The 17,431-nt window shown below is 45.5% G+C and overlaps 1 protein-coding gene across 1 annotated transcript in view; it reads right to left on the bottom strand.

Moving 5' to 3' along the window:
* The window catches only part of LOC149327269 (uncharacterized), a 131,625-nt gene extending 124,467 nt beyond the window's left edge, over positions 1 to 7,158 (bottom strand). Inside the window, exon 1 of the mRNA XM_089564834.1 lies at positions 7,093 to 7,158. Within this exon, the coding sequence (XP_089420960.1) occupies positions 7,093 to 7,158 (66 nt within the window). The remainder of the gene's footprint in view (positions 1 to 7,092) is intronic.
* Between the last annotated feature and the right edge of the window lie 10,273 nt (positions 7,159 to 17,431).

Raw genomic sequence — 17,431 nt, 5'->3', positions numbered from 1 at the left:
AGGGGCCTAGTTCTAGCTGCCATTCCCACAGCAGGCTTGTGACCAATCGCCAGTTTAAAGGAAAAAAGGAATGACTGAAAAGGAAGAGAGCCAGTAGGAAGACAGGCATAAAAGGACTTAGGATACAAGAGGCAGGCAAAGTTATTTAGACAGCAACCAGAAAAGAAACATTAACACCGAAGTAAAGATGTACAAGACCAACCATACCATTGTGCAGAGTGGAAAACTTGTTAACCTGATTTAGCTCAAAATATATTTTCATATATACTTGTGCTATAAAGTGATTATATTCAATAATAGCATAACTGACCGACTGAAACCAAAACAGGGATGAAGGGCGGTGAATGAGCCCTAGGCGTGATGCTTTTGCCTTCCTAGTGGGACACAGAAGGATCATTCAGTTGAACATCGGGTCTCTTAGATTAATATGTAGTTTAATATTAGCGGAAAAATAGAAGTAGTAACAACAAAGCAAGCCATGTAGCTGAACATTGTTCTATGCACATGAGAAAAAAAAGCATTATGAATAACCAAGTATGCAATGTCTGTAGCTGCACATTTCTTCACACACGTGTCTAAAACATATGCGCATGATTTTCCACAAGAGAGTGTCTCGTTTAGATGGGGTACCTGCTATGGCAGTAGTACACAATCAGGCTGGAATGAAATGCAAACAGTGCCTATGAACAAGACAAAATATTTCACCTGTGTGATTTCGGCTTGAGTATGCAGCTAGCATGATTCCTGTTTCAGGATAAGAGATCTACCTAATACACATATATGAACTCTTTCTAAATGTATACCTCGCTGCAAAGTAGAAAAGTACTGCACATGTATGTTCGCATTTCGTTCCGGCCTAACTGTAAATGCATAACGTCTGTCTAATGCATATCATTATCAGTCAAGGCTGTCACTTCCAACACCAAGCAGATATGTGAAACCTGTAAGAACTCCTTGAAGGCAAGAGTCTGGAGACAAGCTTCTACACTCTGAAGGATGTAGATTTGGTGTTTAGTGTGGCATATAATTACGTCTGCATTAATAGCTAGCATGTACGGCCAATACAAGGAGCTTCTGAATTTGGTCGCCTGAAATTTGCTTGGGAGAACGCAAAATAATGCTAAAGTGCAATCTATAGCCACAATATTGCATGCTGAATAAGCAACAAGAAAAAAAGAAGGCAATGCTCTGGAAGCACATTCAGTCATTCAAGACGAAAATGATGAGGCATGCTGATGCTGCTACTTGAACAATAGAAAAAAGCGACCACTGCTTACTTACAATAAACGCTTTCTCTGAGCAAGCAATGAAAGAGAGCTGTAACTCATGAAACCTCACGTCATTCTTTTTACAACAAAAGGAATTTAATAGGTTGCAATGCAAGAATCCCGGCCATAATAGTATTCTCCTCACACTTGGGTTACACAAGCCAAGGCTTTTAACAGCATGTGTTTTTGCATGTGTTCATTTTGAAGCTTTATGTGGTTGAAGCGACACAAAATATTTATTTCCCCATGAACCTGTGCGTCTAGCATAACCACAAAAAATATTTTTTACACTGGACAGAAATACAACAGCATAGTGGCGTGACTAACAGACAACAGGCTTCAGGGACAGTGCAAGACAATGATCTGAAATCCTACACAACAGACCTGCGACATTACAATGGCTAAATACTTGATAGTAGCATTTAACAGCCATCTAAATGCTCGTGCGCAACAGGTGGGAGCGCTTTACAGCGAAGCAACAGTAAACCTTTGCCACTAGTCTAAACAAAAGTGCGCCGCATCGCGACTTCCACTAAACTTTTTTGCTCCCAGTGCGACATCATCTTAACATAAACAATGCATGTCGTCTCTGTTCCGGACTGCCAATCAGCCTCGAGAAGAAAAAGATGCTTATAAAAAAAGAACAAAGCAACAAGCTCTCAAACCTCACAGCGAACATAGAAGTAGCAGAACCACGTAACCTAGCCAATAGTTCAAAGCTAAGCAGCAGAAGAAAATATGTTAAGGCCAGGACTGAGAAAACAGAAAATCATGGAGTAAACCTAAAAGCAGCAATAAGCAATGAGAGTGGAGTTGCCTTGATGTTCATTGTCAATACCTACTGCTCAAAGTAAAGGAAACCTGGGTATAAGAAATACAGCATTTCATATTATGCTTTGAGTAAATGCAGTGAGAATGAAACAGACTAGAGACGTCTTATAACATTTTCACTCTTTACTTTGCACCAGAGGAAAATAAATTTGTGTGCAGTTCACCTACTGCTTGGCACTGTCCTAGAAGGAATAAATCCAGGTATCGAAAAGTCTTCAGAGAATACTGATGCTGCATGTGCATTTCTCTCTATACTCCCTCGTTTATTCCTTCCCTTAGGTTCAGGAGTCCACCGAGAGAAGTGAGACAGTTACTGCCCCATTTTCTTTCCTCAAAAACCAATTTTCATTTCATTTCTCTGAACTGTCCTGAAATGTGTATAAGTTACCAATTTTTTAGTGCCCAATTACATACTGTAATTTTTGCAAGCGATATGAGGTTGATGAACAGAAAAAAAATGTCTGGAATGGTACCTTTGGTAACTTGGCACCTGGACAAACAGCTGGCCACTGGGCGTCCCCAGGGGCTCTGCTGCGAGGCGTCCCTTGCAACAGTAGCCGGTTGTCCAGATCCAAAGGAGCCATGCGAATGACTACCGAAAAGTTTAAGGACAGCAGATGCATGGACACAAAACAGCTTTTCAGCACTGTTGCAGTGGGATGAACGGTTCCAAATCTCTAGACTATACCTGGTAATAAATAAATTATCAGAAGACCATCTCGAGCGCAGAATGATCTCAAATAGAGTTCAGTAAAGCAGAAAGTTGGGCTAGTTGGTATCGATCCATCTAAAAACGGAGCACAGAAAAACACGCAGAACACAGGGAGAGCGGACAGGACAAGCACATTCAACACGCACTACCAACATGGACAGCTTGTGCTTAATTGAATCGAAAAGTTTACGCTGACCGACCAATGTTACTTCAAATAGAGACAGAAAGCGCATGCACGTTGTGCTGATATTACCGTGAACATAACATGCGACGAGACACAGGGTTACAATACAAACAAAAAACCGCTTTCAAAATTTGAGAACAAATTTCTCACCTTCTCACAAGTTCACCAAACCGGAGACGATGCCGTGTGGCTGCCGCCAGTCACTCGTGATGCCCAGAAACAGTAAAAATGCAATGCCTCTGACTTTCCTTGAGCAATTTTCAGTCGATTAAACTTCGAACTGTTCGCACCGACCACCGTTCACCTCACCAAGCATGTGTGCACGGAGGAAGTAAAATTCATGCGGGCAAGTCAGCCGCGCAAAACTCCGAGCATGATGCCATTTGTAGAGCTATGGTGGCTAGCAGAGATGCACGGGAAATTGATAGCCCCATTCGCGTATTCGCGTCCGCAAAAGCTCAACACCTTGAAAACATATCAGATGTATTTAATTTTACCGCAGCTTTTTTAGCTGACAACTTGAATGGTTTTACATATTAAAATTTTCTTTTCGTTTCAAGAGCGTTGTTACCACAAGAGCGCAGGGCATGCAGCTTGGCCATGACGAGTCGAAGCGCTAGCCAAGCCCGCAGTCGGAACCATGCGCGGATTTGCGGAGTTGCGGAGTATGAGTGGTGTTGAGTGAACAAGTGCTTTAGAACGGTTTTTGTTCTTCGGTGTTCGCTGCGTGCGTCCTGCGCGCTGTATTGTCGTTACGGTGTGTGTATGTGTGCGGCCCGTACGCCGCATTGGAGTGTACGACTGCTTGCTGTCCCATGCGGCATCGATGCATAGTAAAACGACCGTGCAGAATGTGCGTCACAATGACAGTGGCCCTGCACTAAAGAGGAGACGAAGCCAGCGGAAAGGCTGCTCACCCTCGTGGGACTGCAAGAATCTGGCGAGGAACGGTCGACACGCGTTTCGGTGGATGATTTCGTTTATCAAGCTAAAAAATTCAGCACTGGCCAATAGCACTGATGAGCTGCTGCTGCGTCATGATAAACACCTGTCTAATGTTTATTACAAGCTTGTTGGATGTGGACGTGGCCATGAGTGGTATTCGTCGAGCAGCGGCCCTCAGGAGGTGGAACCAGTCGATACCTGAAGACGATTACTGTTTGCCCGCGCCCTGGCGCCTCGCTTCCAACCGCATGCGTTGGCGTTATGTATATCTGATTTTCACACGTAGTGGAACTGTCGCAAACATTACAGCCGCATCTTTCAAACGTTCCGTGTGAAGAGGACCATTTTTCATATTTTTTTTGAGGGAGGGGGTGGGGGAAATGAACGGCTGCTCAAATGTCATTCTTTATTATTTTGAGCTTATTTTCCATATATGTGCCAGGTTGTCTCATTCTTGCCTTTGGTTGCATGTAAGCAGTGCATTTATTGGGCATAAATTTCTTTGCTGCTGTATTGGCACAGGGTTAATGATTCTTATTGTATTGTGGTGACACATCCTTGTATACACTCCTTGCAGAATGTCTAAGGGGGTAATAAATTACTGAGCAGAGAGTATGCCCTGTAATAAATGCGAGGAACATTACTGAATTACTTCACACTTGGCATGTTCTGTTGTCGTTAGCGGTTATGTATGCCTTGCCTGCTGCTTTCCAGTGTAGGGGCGAGAGGCATGTCAAGCTCCACTTAGCAGCTTTTTTCCGTCCACTCTTTACTGGTCAACATGGTAAAATAAACTGAACATAATGCATGCTTGCTGAGACTTAGCTTAGACTACAATTCATTTATTTACTCTCAGGGCCTATCGGCGCCAGAGAGAGGAGTGGGTGGCTAACAAAAATACATGTGTAATAGGCAGATTAGTTAAGGTGATTATACACAGCATACTTGAAGGCGTCGGATGCAGTGATGGACATGACGAAGGCAGAGAAGATGTGACAGTTGGAAACATAGAACAGTAGAGATCTGTGTGAGCTTGCACATGACTTAAGGTGAACACTAGCAAAAAATTAAGAAGGTGCAGAGGACTGAGGCCAGAGTTAAAGCTAGTTTAACAAAGAAAAGAACCTCCCAGCAAGCCAAAATGAGCACATGCAAGCAGTTACGTAAACACAGAACATGGAACATAAAACTTTTTATAGAAGAAAAGCCAAGGCACATTGCTCATTGTGATGTTGCTTAAAAAGTTGGTGTCTAGTTGTTCACCTTCATATCTGGTCATTCCACACCTATCAACTGAAATGCCATCATGAAGGAGCATCTCCAATCACTCTAATTGCATGGGAGGTACACATCTCCAGATGTCAGAGGCTTGGTGTCTCATTTTAGTCTGGATAGTTTGGTAGATATAAACATTACCGCATGTAAGAGGCATGTGGTATCCTTGCAGGGGGTGTATTTTGTAAGTCTTACAGCATGTTGTGCAATGCTGGCATGTTTCATTATTTACATTGCAGCAATATGTTAGCACAGGCGAGAAAGATTGTAACTGAGCAGAAAAAAACAATATTCATGCCATGTCTAAGCCGCATTCTTAGTACCATATAAAAACATAGTGTGTATAAGGAACCCCTCATTTTTTTGTCAAATTTTTCTTTGTGAGCACTGGTTTTTTGCAAGTTAGGAGGGTTCTACAGTCTTCTCTGGCTGTCGACTGGCCCACATGTTTGTCAAAGCTGCAGAGTTCATGATGGGTCGTGTCAGTGCAAGCTAAATAAAGGTGGATAGGAAATTAATTCATGCTTCCAGAGTACATTCGAGAAAAAACAGCTATTATTTCCTACTCAGGATGAGGGAACAGCACCAACGGTGCACATCCTCCTTGTCACTACAGCAATTATGGCTGCTCACTGCTTTTTGGCAGCGTTTCATTTATCCGCAGGAAGACCAGGCATGAATGGCCGGCTATAGGTACCTAATAAATTAAACATTGCAATGAGCAATATTTTGTTGTGCCTGTGCTTTTGTTGTCTGTGAAGGAGTTAGCGTTTTTGATTGATGGATGTGTAGCAAAGATGAGACTGCTACATTGCACTGCATTCACAAATTTGTTTGCCCATGCTTTTGGCTTTCTCAGTGGTTCGTTTCCTTATCAAACGTCAGATGGAAATTCGACTTTCACCTTGTGCACTTTCATCATGTTTGTAATGTATTTTCAGCTGGTGTTCAGTTTCAATTTAGAGAAGTTGTCTAACCATTGTCTGTGTCTAAATGTTTTTTTAACTCTTGACCTCATTGCGCTGCATTTCTAAATTATTTATTGAATGCATTTATTAATTGTTATCCTGTCATGTGGCTAGCAACATGATGAAAACATTTTTTTATGAAGTCAACGTTCATCTTTTAAAGTTGTAGCAAAGTAAGTCCTTTGTTATTTAATTTTGCTCACAATTTGTACCAATCCCTCAACGTTGAAGCAACATTATGCGTCACTTGGGTCTAATTTGATTATCACCCCCCCCCCCCCCCCTCCGATCTTCACCTTTGCACACGGGGTTAATATCATTTTCGCCATGCTAGTTTGCGGACATTGTTGAACAAGAGTAAACCACACAGATCGGAAATGGAACGTCATGTGGTGCCTAGTCCGGGGGCCAACAGTTACGGCGAGTAATACATTTCAGAAAATGCATAATACGGCCAGCCACCTTCACGAATGTGTTACGGATGGACCCTCCATTTTAGATGCAAGAGAGCAAGCGTTTGTTCTGTTATGGAGAGTAGGTACGTAACATTCACGGAATTTTTTTGCAGTGCATTCTAATTTGGTAAACGCATTCTTTAAAGATATAGATGTTTATTTTCTTGGAGGGCGTAATGTTGTGATGTTGGGCGATTTCAACTCGATACGGTCGCTGATGTGCAAGACCCTGGTAGGGGTAGGCCAGGCTGGAATGCGCGCGAGTTGCGCCGCCTAGTCAGCCATTTTATGCTGACGGACGCTTATGCGCTCCTCTATGGCAACGTCTTTGTGTGGACTTGGCGTCGCGGGTTATCGGCGAGTCGGCTAGACAGGGCGTATGTTCCGACGAGCCTTTCGCGGACTGTGTGTGCAGCCAATGTAGTGAAGCTACCATCCTCGCCGGTGCACATACCAGACCACCGCTCTTTTCTTCTATCACTCGCGGTTCAGGCGGCTGCAGGATCTCCTCAGAGATCATGGCGGTTGGATGCACGCATCCTTCACGACGCCAGCACTAAAGAAGGGCTCACGCGCGTCTTGCGTTTTTCGGTTGTTGGGGCCGTGCCTGGTGACTGGGACCGTCTGAAGGAGCAGTGGCGTCACCATTGCGCCGCATCTGATCGAGCCCTTAGGGCTCGCGTGTCAGATGAGGTGCGCGTAGTGACTGCGAAGCTGCGTATTGCTCAACGCACCCCGTCGCCTTCGTCGCTTATGTTCGCATGGATAGAGGAGCTTTCGGAGCGCCTACAGCGCCTTCTACGTGCCTCCTCTTTGAGAGCTTCTTCATGGCGTTGTCGACGCAGTCCAACTGCTCATCCCGAGGTACTTCGCTTTGCGCGTCAAGAGCTGTTGACCCCTCAAGGTGCCCCTGCTTTACAGCTACCGCAGGGGCTATGTCCCAACCAGGTGGCAGGAATTTCAGTGCGTTTTATAACCATTTCAGGAGTATTGCTCAGTCGCTCCTTCTACTTGATCGCAATGTAGTTTCCGCAAACCCATTTTTAGCAGGCTTGCCTCAGGTTTCCACTGAACTCCATGACGGCCTTATGGCTCTGCCAACAACAAGTGAAATCAAGGAGGCGTTGGACTCCATGAAACGAGGCTCAGCACCTGGACCAGACTCGGTACTTTTTGCGCCCTTCTTTACGCCTTTTGGATCCCGCGGCCCCTGTTAATCATGGACCTGTCAGAGCAACCTTCCGCTTTCTATGCCTCGTCAGTGGCCTTTTACAGGCATGTAACAGCAGTAGCACCTGATGTCAACATCGTCGCAGACCGTGTGGGGGACATTATGGGCTCGCTATTGTTGCCTGTTGTGCCGGCGGCTCGCCGTTCACTTATGCGCCGCGTTCAGTGGGCGCGCATAGCGTCGACACCTCTCCCAGACCATCTACGCGACTTCGTCTGGAAACTTGGCTGGGCAGTGCTCCCTACTTGTGATCGGTTAGAGCGATGGGGTGTTTTACGCTGCAGTACCTGTCCGAATTGCCCGCTCCCGGAATCTAATCGCCACGCTACAGTCACCTGCGTGGTAGCGCGTGTTTTTTGGCGCGCGGTTCATGCGGGATTCCGTGGGCAGGGCATTTCGTGCTTAGTCTCCCGCGGCCGACTCCCCAGCGGCCGTTTTGCTCGCCTGTTAATTGTTGCGAGTCTTTGTAGTTTATGGCGCAGTCGATGCGCCGCGGTCGCTGGTGGCTTTCGACGCCGCGCTGTGTGGCCGATTCTCGGCCGTCTCCGACGGGAGCTCATCAGTTTTTTGTCCGAGGAACTCTTTTTCTTGGGTGAGGAAGAGTTTCTCCGGCAATGGTGCTAAGGTCTCCTTTTAAATATTGCAATGTCAAATTATTGCCTTTTCACCCTTGTGTCAATAGGTATTTCATCCTGTTTTACATCGCCCACGAGCAATTCCTATTAGCTACTTAGAGATGCTTATGGTAGCTGTCTAATTGGCTCGCCTTGCATGCTTATTGTCATGTGTTCTTGAAAATATCACTGTACCTGGTAACCTTGGCATGTGTACATAAGTAAATAAAATTTTTTTCTAAACAGGTTCCAAAGCTGTTCAAGTGATCGATACATTTGAGAGTGGTAAACACCGTCATCACCATTTATAATAACATAAAATGTAGAACAATATTTGTAAAATTTTGTAACATATGCGTTACGATGGGTTTCGTGTAGTGAACTGGTTACTCCAAGCGGTTCTTTGCAGTACGGGCATTTAGGGGGCTGCTCTACCAAACCGAATACCAGATGCTGCACCAAAGATGTTCTCCATTTTTTGGCAAACTGCCTGTTTTAGTTAGAAGAGGGTTTTGTGCTCCATAGCAGTGCCAGTGTTTTAGCGCGTCAGATTACATCCAAGGCATGCCAACCGACTTGTTGGTTAACTAACCTTTACATTTGTTCAGAAGAGCGTGCTGTCGGGCAAGTTGGCTTTGCATCATACAAATGAAGTGGGTACAAAACTTAGACAAGGACCGAGAAGAAACACATGCGACGACTGACAAGCACTTGTCAGTCGTCGTATGTGTTTTCTTCTCTCTCCTTGTCGAAGTTTTGCGCTTCCCCTAATTTGTATTACTAAGAATTATTGTTAGTCCTATCAATTATTGAAAGGTGTGTAGTCCACCGTTAGTAACATCGATATCAATTTCTATAATTTCGAAAGCACACTTGCCGTCGGTTCTTTGGCCCAAAATATTGGCTAAGTAGTCGTGTTCCGTACACTGAACGGATTAGTTTGCCTCCCCCAACTTTCGCATTGTGCGTGCATTTTGGCTCGATGTGTGCAAACTTTGGTGGGCCATTATAGAGACGGTAACGGCGTTTTCGCAACTCTAAATTAATTAGAATACTAATTTGATGGGCTGCAAGTCTCGCAATAGAAAGAAGATTAACATGAATCTTAAAAGGTGAGCTACTCAATATTAATTGACCAGCCTACTAGTTAGCACGTCCAGCTACACTGTACTGTCCTAGAGGTATGACAATGCTGTTGGGAAAAACGGCTCTGCTAAGAGCACAAGGCTATTTTTAAAAATTCCTCATCTTAGATGAAACACCTGCTATAGTTTTGTTCCAGTGGCGTGTATCCGATTACCTGAGTCGAGTATACAGGTTCGCAGAATGGGTCAGTATGATGAGATTAATGCGATTCTAAATTGGGTGGTTCAATCTGATATGCTGCGCTATTTTGATTAGTTTTTTTTTCAACGCTCGCTTCATTGTTCCTTTATAGCCCTGAAAAGGCACTTTATCCTTGCAGCCGCATCTCACGCCTGCATTACTTGCTAAACAGTCACCTGGGTGATTCCACGAAATCCTAGCATGGCTTAGAACCCGGCGCAGGTGTGGAACGACCGCGTACGCAACATCGTGATTGCAATAACATGTACTTCGAGATGTTCCACACGCACTGCTGAAATACTGCACCATTCATGTTGCTGGATAAACCGATTGTGCTTCTCTGGCTCCTCTGTATATTCATTCCTGCCGAGACTATAGATGTACGGTGCATGGCGTGTACTTTGTGTCATTTGTTTTCTTTCACTGATCAACAATTTTAACTGTTGGGGCTCCGAAAAAATCTGACGTCTTCAAGAAAACGCCTTGTTCATTATTTTTCTTAATTTAGAGTGGGGCGACTTTAGAATTAGCAGTCATAAACTGTTCTTTCTCTGAGGCAAAACCAATGATGCGGTAATGAAATTTTGCGCAAATGGTGCACAGGAGCTGTGGATGCCAGAAAGGTGTAATTTATTAGATTTTTTTAATGCCTATTTTTTTTACTGAAATGGCTTCAAACGTGGCGTTGAATTCAGACATCTGAGACGCCACGTAACAACTGAAATATCAAGAAGTAACAGAATGATAAGCCATGAAAAAACTACATTTGCTGGTACCCTTTATGGCTATGTGATTTAAAGTCCCGAAGCGACTCAGGCTGCAAGGGACGCCGTAGTGTAGGCATCCAGAAATTTCGACCACCTGCGGTTCTTTAACGTGCACTGACATCGCACAGCACACAGGCTTCTAGAATTATGATGCCATCAAAAAATTGGACCGCCGCTTCTGCGATCGAACCCGCGTCTTTCGGGTGAACAGACGAGCAACATGACAAGTGAGCCACCATGGTGGCATACATCTGCTGGCATGGGTTCTTTATTGTCACGGAGTAAACTTGCTCAGTGCCAAAAAAGAAACCTTTCTAGAAAAAGCACTAAATTTTAGACCTAAAACTGCAAATGGCATGGGTGTGTTGCAGGGTATTTCTGAGAAAAAGGTAAAAGTCTGTAAAACAGGAACAGAGAATCAAAATATAAAAATTTCTGCGTCAAATTTTCATGGTTTTTACAAATAAAACGTTATACACAATTTCTGCGAATCGTAATTCTTATTCACCATTGCTTTCCAAGATTTTATGGTTATTGCTGCTAAAGCAGCACACTACTTTAAGAGAAAACTACATCAGCATTTTTTAATTGAATATGCACACGAAAAATACAGTGAACAGATGCATAGCGAACAGGCTCCAATAAAGGCCTATAATGGTGTCTGACTGGGCTGCTACCCGATCTAGTGTTCGAGCCAATGCATTACATTGGCTTGCCAATCAGCTTGTAATGGCATACAAGCTTACTGAATGGCGTCATTGGAATTCGTTGGCTATTCAGTATTAACCATCCGAGTTATGTACGAGTAGTGGAATTCGTGGACAAATGATACGCTGGAATGATCGTCATTCGTCCAGACAGATGAAAAGAACTTGTGGAACTGAGACGAGAATCGCTCACCAGAAAGGGGCACGTGTGCCTCTCTACATGAAGACACGTAATTGATATCACGTTGTGGCACAACCACCTATCGAAATTTTTGGACGCTGATTTCAGCAACGCGGGAATATCCCTAGAAATATACTTTTCCTTAGCTTTGCGTATGGCGGCACGGTATGATATGCGTATGGCGGCACTGACTGCAAGTCATCGAAGCTTTTCTGCGTTGCATAGAAGTTGTATTTTATGCATACATTTTCTGGGGTGATCTTTTCAATCAAGGATTTGACTTATCGTTTCTCCCTTTCAAAAACAGGACCTAGAGGTCGACCAACTCATTTACCTTATCCATGAAAAGAACCCAGTTTTCTTGAGCCGTTCGAAAAATAATGTTTGGCAGGATTGTATGACGAACGAATCTATGGAAATCAGCGCTCATTTCAGAATAGTTGCCTTTCTTTTATTCTTAGATCTTCTTAGTATCGCGACCGGGTGTGCCTCTGAGGGATATGGACTGGCAACGCCATTAACTTGTGGTCGATGAAATCAAAGAAATATGCAATGCAGCCGATGGCATCATGAGCGGTGCTGAGAGCTAGGTGAAACGCTTTCCGGCGACGCAAGACGATTCACTGTTTGAAATTTGCATCGGTCCAGTCAAACTAAGGAAAACTCGGGATGTAGTACAGTTAGGAAATTAGGAAGGCTAGTTAATGTCTGGAAAGTTGAAATCTCCAAAATGGTAGACGTGATCACACGGGGGGGTTGCAAGATACCAGGATAAATACTGTGGTAGACATTGTCGACGATGCAATAATTTTGGTGGCGTGTCCATTAAGAGGAACTTAAAATAAACTTTGTTGAAGACAGGACACAGGCCGTCCAGACAATTTATAGAGGCGAAAGTGTGTCCGCTACAAAAGATGTGTAGGATTTTTTAATAGCTATCGAAATGCCTCCGCCTCTCCTTTCTGATCGGTCATGACGATATATGATACGCGTAGAATGCGTATACAGGCGTATGGACTACTCGTAAGAATATCGGTGTTGTTATCATGAATGAAATGACGTATCTAGCCTCGTTTCGGAAACAAGCTGCGAATATTAGTGAAAGTATCTGATGAAAACGGTAGTGGTGCGCTTGTCGCAGCAAACGTATGCGTATGCTAGCCTCAAATAACCAGTTGCTAGTGCTGACGGAATCTCACTAGCAACTTCAGTTCCGCTGTGCGTTTGCAAATTGTCTGCAGAAAACCCACAGATCGCAGTGCATTGCTGATAGCCGGCTTACTGGGCGGCTCGCAGGCGATAAGTGCCAGTGCATCTCTTGTAACAACAGTAATCGCGTCAATCCAGCTCGCAGTTTGGGAATGGCCTAAAAAGACCAAGCTAACATTGCGCCCCAGCTTGCGTGCTCTCCATACAACGCGATATGCGCTTCCGTGCTCACGTGCATAAATTTTATGACAGCGCCTAACGTCTAAGCAGCCCTCCAATGCGGTCACCCATCCTGAACAAACTGCCAGCGCCTAAGGCTTATGCCGCGCTTATTGAAGGATGACAAGAACAGAGTTTGCTAGTCAACAGCCCTAGGACACTCTGGGGAAGTGTCCCTGGCAAAGCCCACAGCGCGTCAAGTAGGGCGAAATAACGCCTTCTCTCGACGAATAATGCAGCTCACCCACCAGTTCAGCCTTCTTGGCACACGAGTGGGTGACCAGCTCAAGCTTTTTGAAAGGGCTAGGCATGAAAGGAAGGCCAGAGGGCTATTGGCCTGAAAAGCCCTTTTGAAGAAGGCTTTTACTTTCGTTAAAAAAATAAAATTTACCCTCCTTATTTAGCGACTTAAGGCCGAATTTTATGCAATAACTAGTTAAAGATGATGCTACTGACCTGATGGGCTCACAAGAGAAGAAAGTGGATCGCTATGGCAACCCGCAGCCGAATCATCTGGAAGCTTTTCTTGAACATTGGTGCACTTCTCGCCTTCTGCCTCCGCTGAAGCTTGTCGCAGTATGCTGACTACATGATGGAAAGCCGCTCCGAGACTGCAGTAAGGCACTTTCGGCAGCCAGAAAACGTTGCCAGTGAGCGCTATGCCAACAGCCTTGTGCTTTCGTGTTTGTATTCTTTTGACGGAACCGTGGGTGGCGATCAGGGGATGTGTGGTCCACATGGCCACGTAGACGGCGTGCAGTTCTATGCCGTTCTTCGCCATCACTTCCGGCAACAGGCAGGCATAAAAGGCACTGCCGCGCTCAACCCAAGCATAAGTGACTTCACTTGCGCCGCGGTACCGCAGTTTCAGCGATGCAGCCAAGAGTGCCAGCGTCACGACGCAGTCATCTAGCGATGGTACTGCTGCTGTGCGGTAGAAGGACCATTGCCGCACGTCTTCGAGTGATGTCAGCCAGCATCGAATCTCTGCTATGCGCTGTAGCCGCTCCGCCTCAGTCGGGTTGGCTTCCACGGCGAAGCAGATAGCGTTCACGAGGTTGTTACGTTTCAGGTTTCTCAGCCGCGGGAGCCACAGTGCGTGTTCATCGTCCAATATCTCCAGTTCCTCCGTCTTGAATTCTTCTAGAAGCTTTCGAAGTGGGCCTAACTGAGTGGATGCCATCTTGAGGCGCGGTGTGATGCCCAAGATGAAGTTATGGCAGCTGTGGGCAGAGGACTACTGTCGCTGTGATGTGCGCCACAGTTTGGAGCGAAAATGCGGTCGGTTCCGATTTGGATAGGCATGGATAACACCATCCTATCTGATTTGGGGTGAAAATGCGGACTCATTCATTTCGGTGAGGGATGGATAATAAGACTAATATCGTCGACGGTCCGTTGTTATCGTAAAGTTGCAGCGTCATTTTGCCCATCTCTGAAACCGACAATTTCTTCAGTCTTGCGCAAAAAAAAAGCCAAAATGAACGCTTTGATAGGAAGGGCAGGGGAAAAAAAGGAAAGAAAAACGAAGGTTTGTAGATGAGAGGCGAGGCAACCAACATTTATGTAAGAAAGAAGGAATTAGGTTATGATACGCGACAAACACCAGTAGTCGCCTTGAGCTCCTGCACTCAGAAAGCAGTGAAGCATACGTGTTCTGCCGTGGTTACAGTATGTGTCATGGATAGGGCGAAGATGGTATCGCGCCGCTGCCTTGCGTAGCCAAGCGCTGACGCTAACAGTAGGTGAGAATGGGCAGCAAAGGCGTATGCGCAGTAAGCACTGCCGGCTGTTGCTTCCACGCACGGACCTGCTTCGCCCACTCTCGCCGGCTCTCGGCGGCACCCGCACGTTGCTGTTTTCCTTTTGATTATGACAGATGCTGTGTATAAACTGCCGTATTATCTGCGAATAGCATTTCTTTGAAAATCACCCTAAAGAGACGTCCTAAGTACGGCTTGTTTTCCTCTGACAATTGCGAATCATGTTTCGAGTAAAGGCGAACGAAAAGATGGTTGGGACTGTGGCTGTGACTTCGTGTTTTTCAACAGGCCCGCAGAATATTTAACGGCGGACAGAAAACTAGAAATTTTTGGTGCCAGGCGCTCTACGAATTCGAAAACAATCGCGTACACTGATCACTTCAGCAGCTATTGTACCTTCACGTAAAAACATGGAAACAGTAAAAAAACACCTCCATAAAACTCTCTAAGGATTCTTCCAACTCGTCTCTCACATTACATTCATAACGAAAGGTTCTTTTAAGCTTGGGAAACAAAAGCTATCCCTGTAGTTGGAAGTGTACGTTTCAGGAGTCTCTGGATGTCGCTATATATCGCTCCTGGTCAAGGCTTTTGTAAAGATTATAGCGATATGCCTGTGAATAAATGTCCAGTTGTTCCCTGTTCGCTTCACTCGTGGGGACAACTTTATAGACTGGTGTTAAAAAAAAACTGCTCTGGTCATTCCAGTTCTGATGCAGTGTTTTTGAAATGAAACTGCGTTATTGTTCAGCGGGAGATGTAAAGCGGATATGGTAGGCGAAATACAAGATTGCTCTGGGGTAAAGTTATCACGTCATATTTTTAACAAAACGACATTAAAGAGCACCTGTCGCAGATAAACAGGCGACGGCGTCGTTGAATCTCTGTGAAAAATGAACAAAAATGCCCAGAAAAGCGAACTACCAGACAGGTGTGCCACCTAGAGCGATATCGTTCTGACGTCATCGCAAGCTGCCCAACGATGCCTAAAATAAAGACAGCAGCGAAAAAATACAGGGAGCAAGGTCGGGAGGGAATGGTACGAACGCTGTCCGGGGTAAAGCAGACCAGTTTTCGCAGCAATGCGCAGAGAGCCTGTCGACTCACGCTGTCTCAGTAGGTAAAGATTTTACCACGAATAATTTAGGATTGAATTCAAAAACATTTTGTTGGAAACAAGTCCTGACGCATCGCATCTGAGCATAGGAGGAATACGTCACCGATCTTTCAGATTCATTACCACCCATAGTGCTGCTGTAAGAAAAAGGAAAGAATTTCTGTGCTTCATTTTATTTGTCACTTCATATATAGCGCATGTTGTAAATAAATGCACGTAGTGATGGACATCTTTTCAGTGCACCTCACATAGATTTGTGATGTGCGCAATGTGTGCGCCGATCTTTTTGCCGATTTCATAGCACCTGGGTGTTCGATGTATTTCGTCTATGCACTCGCGAAATGACGTCGCTCGGCGGCTGACCCGAAAGACGCGAGTCAGATGCTGACCGAGGCAGTCGAAATTTGATGGACAAGAAATTCTAGAGGCTCGTGTACTGTGCGATGTCAGTGCGCGCTAAAAAAACTCTAGGTGGTCGAAATTTTCGGAGCCCTTCACTACTTCGTCCCTCATATCCTGAGTCGCCATGAGACGTTAAACCCCTTGAAAGCAAAACACTCTCGAAATGCTCGTCAAGAACTCCAAGACACTTCCTTCGTGGTGTGCGATCCACACACACACACAAAAAAAAATTGCTGTGATTTCCTGATGATGAACCTGGTCAAAGAGCGAAAGCTATGACGTATCGGGCAACTATACGCGGCTTGACGACTGTAACGTTGAGTGCGTTCCGGATACTAGATATGCAGCGCTCCCACCCTCCCACCCTGGAAGGTGGCAGTTAATGGTTGATCGCGAGAGTTTGCTCACCCAATGAACACTGCGGCCTGTAGGTGCAGTTCCGCGTGCCTGCCACAACGTGGTCAGCTCTAACGCATGTGGGCCACAACTCTCTGTCACAACCCCATCCACATGAAAGCGCGATTCAGGCGTCCAGTGACCCAGGGAGCCAGTTATGCTCACTTTCTTTCCATCAAACCATCGTAGTGTAAAGCGTTGTCAACGCCAACGCCAATGAACGCAGTGAACACTGGCGGCCTCTGGCTAAAAATTGGTGAATTGGTTAATTGGTTCGCGAGGAAAAGAAATGGCGCAGTATCTGTCTCATCTCACATATCACGGTGGACACCTGAACAGCCCCGTAAGGGAAGAGAGGAAGGTGGGAGTGAGAGATGAAGGAGAGAAAGAAGTGACCTAGTGGATGTCCCCTGAATAATTTAGATCACCTGTGGATCTTCAACGTGCACTGACATCGTACAGCACACGGACGCCTTTTGCGTTCCGCCCCCGTATAAACGTCGCAGCCGCAGGAACCCGCCGTTACATATCAACGTGTAGTGCTCTCCCAAACTCAAGCGAGTGACTTTTGGGGATATGTTTAGCCGCGCGCTAAGAGTAACGGGCCGCGATACCCTGCTGATTTTGGGCGACTATTCACGCTCCCAGTCAGTTGTGGGGGTATCGCAAGCAGGAGTCGCGTGGACGTACGATGGCGCAGTTAGAGTCCACGTTGCGCGTCACCCTCCACACTGACCCCGTCCACCCAACCCGGCTAGGAAACTCCGTGACACGGGATACGTGTCCGGATTTAGCCTTCATTCGCAACATACGACACGCAGACTTGCTCAACACCCAGGAGACCCTCGGTAGCGACCACTG

This window comes from Amblyomma mixtum, chromosome 10 (assembly GCF_055824585.1).
Source record: "Amblyomma mixtum isolate Tamu chromosome 10, ASM5582458v1, whole genome shotgun sequence".
NCBI lineage: Eukaryota > Metazoa > Arthropoda > Arachnida > Ixodida > Ixodidae > Amblyomma > Amblyomma mixtum.
The sequence above is the reverse complement of the archived record's forward strand: the minus strand, read 5'-3'. Positions and strand labels throughout refer to the sequence as shown.